A 7,702-nucleotide genomic window follows, 5' to 3' on the forward strand; every position below is an offset into this window, starting at 1 on the left:
TGAAACCAAAAGCAAACCCCTGCCCTGAACAGTAATTCCCGGGCTGCCTAAATCGTGTAGTTTTCGCGTCTGTTTTATTCCAGTTCTCTCTGTCTCTGCCTCCCCGCTCAGCTGGAAGCCTTAGCCGCCCTCTGCCTCCTCTCCAGGCGGAGCTGGTGGTGCCACATGGTCTCCATCACGGCGTCCAACAGGTGCAGCACCTCCACCAGAGCCTTCTCTTCGGGGTCTCCTTGCTGAGACGGCTCCCTTTTGTCTTGCTTCTGCGAACCGGGGAGTTTGGGGGGAGAGGAGGGGAGAAAAAAGAGCGTTGAGCAACCTCTCGCTTTCTCCCTTTATCGGTGGAATGACCCTCAGGAAGAGAGAGAGAGACAGAAAGCGTTTTTCAAGGCATCTGGGAATCATGAAGCAGGGAGTTCCGCAGCCCCACGACAATTCCTCCATGGTGTGGGTTCGGCTGAGAGACTGTGGCTAGCCCAGGGCTACCACCTCTGCCCCCCCCAGCAAATTTCCAAGTGGGGGTTGGAACCCTGGTCTCCCAGGTCCTATTCCAGGTCCGTAACCACTACACCACACTGCCTCTCTCCAGTTTTGCCAGTACAAGGCAACAGGTGTGCGGAACCTTTGGCCTGCCAGGTGCTGCTGAACCAAAAGTCGTGCTTGGCGTTGTTATTTATTAAATTTAAAAACTGCCCTTCATTTGCAGATCTTGGGGCGGTTCGTGATATAAAACACCCCACCAAAAAATACATGGTTAAAAATAAGAAACAGCCAATAACACATTTAAACAGGTGTCCGTCAGATTTTGCCTGGTGCCCAAAGGTATCACAGGTGTCTCCTCCTGCTTCTGCTACAACAAGCTCCCCTCTTTTTGGCGTCTCCCAGAACCAGGAGAGGCATGAAAAGGGCGGAGGCGAGGTGGCCTTCAGGCAGGCATAGTCTCCGATTGCTTGGGGAAAAATTCTGGAGAGGAGGAGATTCTCCAGGGGCTGTGTGATTAGTTTCTGCCTTCTCTCTCTCTCTGCCCCCCCAATAAATAACCCACTCCCCCAAATACCTTCTGGGCCCGGAGAAATTGTTTGGTGAAGTGGACGACGGCAGAGATGGTAATAATGGCTAAAATGCCGATGATCACCCAGTACCAGTAGTAAAGCAGCGGCCGAGGGCTGAAGGGGAAGCCCAGCATCGACGGGGAGGTGCCTAAAGTCACCCCGAAAGGGAAGTCCATGCCCCCGTAGTACCACCGGGGCCGCTGCACCCCACTGATGCCCCACAAGTTGCTGTTCATCAGAAGACCCAAAGCCCACAGAGCCATTGTCTCGCCCGGGAGGATGCAAAACTCCTGGGTTCTGATCCTGGTTCCAGAACCACCATCCCAGTGTTGCCAGGCGACCCAGGAGGAAACCATAAAGGGGGGGGGAGAGAAAGAACCCCCCCACACATTTATCCCAGCCCCCCCCTCGTGCCAAGCCCTTAGGGACACCTGGGAATCTGGGAAACCCCCAATCCCTAAATATCGAGGGTTGAGTGAGGCACTCTGCACGTGCATCGATGGCTAGTGGCCGGGGTAGCTGCTACTCGAACCCGGATCCTGCTTGTGGGTTTCCCATTGTGAGAACACGACGCTAGATGGGCACCAGGGGTAATTTAAAGGTACCCCTGCCCGTACGGGCCAGTCGTGTCCGACTCTAGGGTTGTGCGCCCATCTCACTTAAGAGGCCGGGGGCCAGCGCTGTCCGGAGACACTTCCGGGTCACGTGGCCAGCATGACTAAGCCGCTTCTCGCGAACCAGAGCAGTGACGGAAACGCTGTTTACCTTCCCGCCAGAGTGGTACCTATTTATCTACTTGCACTTAGGGGTGGGTGCTTTCAAACTGCTAGGTGGGCAGGAGCTGGGACTGAAAGACGGGAGCTCACCCTGCCGTGGGGATTCGAACCGCCGACCTTACGATCAGCAAGTCCTAGGCACTGAGGTTTTACCCACAGTGCCACCCGTGTCCCTGGGCACCAGGGGTACCAACTTGAATAAAATATTGGGAGGCCTGGGCATGGGCACTGCCAGGGATGGTGTTGTGAGCTTTTTATTTTTTAGGAAATCAAAGTTGTTGAGTTTTTAGTGGGGGGCCTGGACCCTGCAAATATTTTATAGGGACCTCAGCCCCTAGGAGTTGGCTCCTGCGATGGCCTGATCCAGCAGCACAGCTGTTTGGGTGACCTTATGGAGCCTCCAGGGACGCGGGTGGCGCTGTGGGTTAAAGCCTCAGCGCCTAGGACTTGCCGATCGAAAGGTCGGCGGTTCGAATCCCTGCGGCGGGGTGCGCTCCCGCTGCTCGGTCCCAGCGCCTGCCAACCTAGCAGTTCGAAAGCACCTCCGGGTGCAAGTAGATAAATAGGGACCGCTTACCAGTGGGAAGGTAAACGGCGTTTCCGTGTGCGGCTCTGGCTCGCCAGAGCAGCGATGTCACGCTGGCCACGTGACCCGGAAGTGTCTTCAGACAGCGCTGGCCCCTGGCCTCTTAAGTGAGATGGGCGCACAACCCCAGAGTCTGTCAAGACTGGCCCGTACGGGCAGGGGTACCTTTACCTTTACCTTTTTATGGAGCCTCCAGTGCCAGGGGCAGTCTACCTTAGATTCCTAGGTTCTGAGACGCTTCTTAAAAGGTAAAGGTAAAGGTACCCCTGCCCGTACGGGCCAGTCTTGACAGACTCTGGGGTTGTGCGCCCATCTCACTTAAGAGGCCAGGGGCCAGCGCTGTCCGGAGACACTTCCGGGTCACGTGGCCAGCGTGACATCGCTGCTCTGGCGAGCCAGAGCTGCACACGGAAACGCCGTTTACCTTCCCGCTAGAAAGCGGTCCCTATTTATCTACTTGCACCCGGGGGTGCTTTCGAACTGCTAGGTTGGCAGGCGCTGGGACCGAGCAGCGGGAGCGCACCCCACCGCGGGGATTTGAACCGCCGACCTTTCGATCGGCAAGTCCTAGGCGCTGAGGCTTTTACCCACAGCGCCACCCGCGTCCCCTGAGACGCTTCTTAGGCCACTGTAAAGGGAAGGACATTCCTCATTTGTCCTTAGGTCATGCATAGGCAACCCAAGTCCCGGGGGCCGGATCAGGCCCAATCGCCTTCTCAATCCGCCCCGCGAATCAGCGTGTTTTTACATGAGTAGAATGTGTCCTTTTATTTAAAATATATCTCTGGGTTATTTGTGGGGCATAGGAATTCATTCATCCCCCCCCAAAAAAAAATAGTCCGGCCCCCACAAGATCCGAGGGACAGTGGACCGGCCCCCTGCTGAAAAAGTTTGCTGACCCCTGCCCTAAATGGCCAAAGCAGCCCAACAAATTTATAATGGGGAGGTGTCAATCCCACAGGAGGCAATACGGGATGGTGGCCAGCAGGGGGCAGCATTGGATTAGTTGCTGGAGCCCAGAGGATTTTTTTTTGCAGCTCAGAGCTGCGGACTGAAGTTCTTTCCCCCACGCAGCGCTACAGTTCCCAGCACCCCTTGAACTACAACTCCCAGGATTTTTTCTTTGTGGGGTTTCTTAGACTTGTCGTTTAGTCGTGTCCGACTCTTCGTGAGCCCATGGACTAGAGCAAGCCAGGCAGACTAGCATCCTTCAAAAAGAGGACTGACGCAGCAACGCTTTAAAAGAAAAAAATACTCTGGCGTGCATAATGGCTGGGTGAGCAGGAGTAATAATTTATTAAAAATGGGTCGGAGAAGAAACGTCTTTAAACGCCTTCGGAAAAGTGTGTAAGGACAGAGACGGGGGGAGGCATTCATGAGCAGCCAAATCGACCCATGTCTGTGGGGCTGGACCCCCAATTAACCCCTGCTGGACTCTAAACCGCTCACGGTGTACAGAATATTCAAGTGCCCTGGAATATTATTCACGGCTGTTCCTCCATACTCTGAAACTGTAAGGGACTCCAGAGTGGTGGTGGTGTCCCACGACGGCGCCTTCTCGGTGGTGGCTCCCTGCTTGTGGGGAGCATCTGTCTCCCACATCGCTCACTTTTCAGGGTGGGTTTAAAGCAGGCACCCCCAAACTCGGCCCTCCAGCAGTTTCGGGACTACAATTCCCATCATTCCCTGACCACTGGTCCTGTTAGCTAGGGATGATGGGAGTTGTAGTCCCAAAACAGCTGGCGGGCCAAGTTTGGGGGTGCCTGGTTTAAAGCCATTCTAGTCAAACCAGGCATTTTGATGACAAAAATGATACTCAAAGAATCAGGGAAATGTAGACTTGGAAGGGGACCTCCAAAGGTCATCTAGTCCAGCCCCGTCGCAATGCAGGTAATTATTTCTAAATGTGCTGCATATACCTGCAAATGAGCACCTTCCACACAAATCTGTGTCCTGTTTTTTTAAAAAATTATTTTTATTTTGATCCGTGCCTGTCCTACACATAACATCCTTTCTGAGAAAGAGCCCTGCTGCACTCAAAAGCTTGTGACATTTCTGTGCTCCTAAGAAGGTCCTGCAGGACGCGGGTGGCCCTGTGGGTTAAACCACAGAGCCTAGGGCTTGCCGATCAGAAGGTCGGCGGTTCGAATCCCCGCAATGACGGGGTGAGCTCCCGTTGCTCGGTCCCTGCTCCTGCCAACCTAGCAGTTCGAAAGCACGTCAAAGTGCAAGTAGATAAATAGGTACCACTCCGGCGGGACGGTAAACGGCATTTCCGTGTGCTGCTCTGGTTCGCCAGAAGCAGCTTAGTCATGCTGGCCACATGACCCGGAAGCTGTACGCCGGCTCCCTCGGCCAGTAAAGCGAGATGAGCGCCGCAACCCCAGAGTCGGTCACGACTGGACCTAATGGTCAGGGGTCCCTTTACCTTTTAAGAAGGTCCTGCAGGATCAGGCCGAGGGCACATCAAGTCCAGCTTCCTGTTCTGTCCATAAATACTGCCGCCTCTATCCATGGAGGCACAGAATAGGCAAGAAGGCTGTCTGCCATCAGCTGCCCTCTCCCCCTCTGCGAATTTGCCCAATCCCCTTTTAAATCCTGGCTGGCCACCTCATGTGGCAGGGAGTTCCGCTGTTCGACTACGCATTGCGTGAAGGAGGACTTCCATCCTGAATCTCCCAGAATGCAGCGTCGCCGACTGCCCATCAGTACTAGTGTTATGGAGAGAGTAAGAAAAACCTTGCCCTTTTTCTCTGTGCCAGGCATGATTTGCTAATCTTTTAACTCCAAAAAGCTCCAAAATGCTGCAACCATCTCCCCCTGTCCTTTGAGTTGCCCTTTCCCAAACCTCCTCCAACCAGGCTGTACCCATTTTTGGCACGAGACAAACCAAAAATGTCCAGTTTCCCCCTCTCTTGCGGCTTTTGGGTTTAATGCTGGCATCACCAGCAGAGTCGACTGTTTGCATTTCAGGCACAGAAAATGCCCCGATTTGGCTGCTTCACAGCGGAAAGGTTGCAAAGCCGTGTTTGCAGCCGGGTACAAAGGCCTGCTTATTAGCAGCCGTTTCGGAGCAGCCAGAAATAAAATGCTTGGCTGTTTTTCGTTTTTAAAGCAGGAAACATGCTTAGCAGCACGTACGACGTGGCAGCCCAGAGAACTGCACTCTGCGCGTGCTCAGAGGCACCCCCAAGTATCCAAAACGGACCTTGTGGAGACTTTCCGCCCTTTGTGTATTTAAGAATCGGGAGAACGGTTTCCTTTTTACTTCATTTTTCCCCTTGAAAATTTCCAGTTACCATATTTCAAAAAATTAGAATCACAGACCGCTTGAAAAACTTGACCGCTGACTGTGGCAGCACCTGAACTTTGGAACTCCCTGCCTCATGACACCAAGCAGGCGCCTTCACTCTACACTTCTCTGCGCCCGCTGGAGTCATTTTGGGTTTAGACGTGCCAACCCGGACGCTTAGAAAACTGGCACCAGTTCCAGCCTGTTTTTTTTAGTCTATTGCTAACTTTCAAAAAGTCTTAAATGGCCGTTATCATTTTACTGCTTTTATATTTTCTGTGAACTGCTTCCAGATCTTTTTTTTTTTTTTTGCAATCAGGCAGTGTGTGAAAATTTTACGAAGCAAATAAATAGCGCGTGCCGGATAAGGCAGAACGCCGCGCTTGGAGAAGACTCCTGTGTGACCTGGAAGTCTGCACGCTTCCTCTGGGACTGTAACCCTATTTTCTGGCCTGCCCCCTGTGTGAGGGCAGCTGGAGGGGGCTGTTCCCACAGGGCCCTGGACACGGCTCCCTTCTCCTCCCCTCATCTCCCCTTTCCCAGATCTCTGGCTCCCCCCTTTCCTTGGGGATCGGGTAACCCACCCAGCTGCCGCCTTCCGTCAACACCGGGGTCCAGCCGCCGCCAGCTGCTCCTTCCACATCCCAGAAACCCACACACACACATTTTGCACGGAGAAATGAGATACGAGGGGCTGATGTTTTCCACCCTTAAAAGTAGGATGGAGCTGGGTTCGAATCCTTGCTTCCACCGGCGCGAAAGGCCATAAGATTAAGGCAAAATTCGGGCAAAAATGACGCAGCAATCAAAAATTCAAAAAATCAAAAATTCTATACCGAATGGGAATGCGTAGGGGAATACATGGAGAAATATGGTGTTAAAGCAGAACTCTTAATAGGCAATTGTTAAGAAAGTAAGGACAAAAGAAGGAATTATAATTCAACAGTTTTCAAGTTACTCTGTTTTATCGAAGCAACTAGAAAAATATATATATGATGGGAAGAGCTCACACAGGTGAAGGGAAGCAGTGGGGAGGGTTAGGTTGAATTTGGGGAATAAAATAATATATGGGACAGCAAAGGATATAATAGATTCTTATGGAATAGTAATATATTGTAACCAGAATAGAAGTTTAAAATGGGAATTAAATGTACTTTTAGTATTTTCATTATTGTAATAGTTATTATTTCTTGTCGGTAGAAGGCAATGTTAATTTAGACTTCTTTGTTTTGCTGTCTGTATATTTTTTTTAAAAGTCAATAATAATAATAAAGATTAAGACTAAACGTCAGGAAGGATTTCATGAGGGCGAGGGGCGTTCCGAAGCGGTGGAAGGTGGCCGGCTCTCAAGTTCGATTCTTCGGCTGCGATTCCTGCATCGCCGTGTGGGGTTGGGCTAGATGACCGCTGGGGAGCCCCTTCCAAATCCACAGTTCAGTGGAGGGGAAAAGAGAAATTCATCATAGCAATGTAGGGACTGAATCCTGCCTTCCTCCTGTACAAAACCAGTTTTTCACTTTGCATCACATTGAGCCAAAAATATACAGTACGGCCGCCTTTTTGGCAGGGGTGTGTGTAAATAAATGTGTGTATATATATATATCTTGATTCAAAAATCTCGCAGCCTTTTCACAGGGAGCTGCCTTAACTTGTGTGGCGGCACTTTTTTTAGGTCCACCCAGCTGCTAAGAGGGGTTTTCTCTGCAAGGTGCTGTATCCCCATCAAGACAGGACCCAAAGACGATGCTTTAATCTCCAAAGCCCCAGGCAAATCAAATCCTTTTGGCAGAGTAACGATTGAATCACTGCGTTTTATAGTGTTGGAATGGGACCCCCGAGGGTCATCCAGCCCAACCCCGTACGATGCAGGAATCTCAGCTAAAGCACCCCTGACAGGTGGCTAATCACCTTCCAAATCCGGCCAGCGGACGGTCCAGGAGTCAGAGTAGAATGTGTCCTTTTATTTAAAATGCATCTCTGGGTTATTTATGGGGCATAG

At 51.7% G+C, this 7,702-nt stretch overlaps 1 protein-coding gene across 2 annotated transcripts; it reads right to left on the bottom strand.

Annotated features, from left to right (window-relative positions):
* Nucleotides 1–57: 57 nt before the first annotated feature.
* On the bottom strand, nt 58–1,351 carry LOC309354036 (uncharacterized protein). Of its 2 annotated transcripts, none has more exons than XM_081883730.1 (2): nt 1,055–1,351; nt 58–257 (listed from the first exon to the last, which is right to left on the bottom strand). In XM_081883730.1, the coding sequence occupies exons 1-2, from the start codon at nt 1,310–1,312 to the stop codon at nt 108–110; spliced, it is 408 nt and encodes a 135-aa protein (XP_081739856.1). In that variant the 5' UTR covers nt 1,313–1,351; the 3' UTR covers nt 58–107. The 2 variants fall into 2 exon arrangements, with proteins under 2 accessions (XP_081739856.1, XP_081739855.1); XM_081883729.1 differs by having other exon boundaries at nt 58–260; nt 1,055–1,347.
* Nucleotides 1,352–7,702: the final 6,351 nt, after the last annotated feature.

The sequence above is a fragment of the Podarcis melisellensis genome, assembly GCF_964234715.1.
Source record: "Podarcis melisellensis genome assembly, chromosome: 13".
NCBI classification, from domain to species: Eukaryota; Metazoa; Chordata; class Lepidosauria; order Squamata; family Lacertidae; genus Podarcis; species Podarcis melisellensis.

Bases quoted from the DNA above. Each gene is read 5' to 3' on its own strand.
- LOC309354036 (XM_081883729.1), bottom strand. From the start codon at position 1,312: ATGGCTCTGTGGGCTTTGGGTCTTCTGATGAACAGCAACTTGTGGGGC. The intron at 261-1,054 runs GTATTTGGGGGA...CCCGGTTCGCAG, and splicing joins AATTTCTCCGGGCCCAGAAG to AAGCAAGACAAAAGGGAGCC.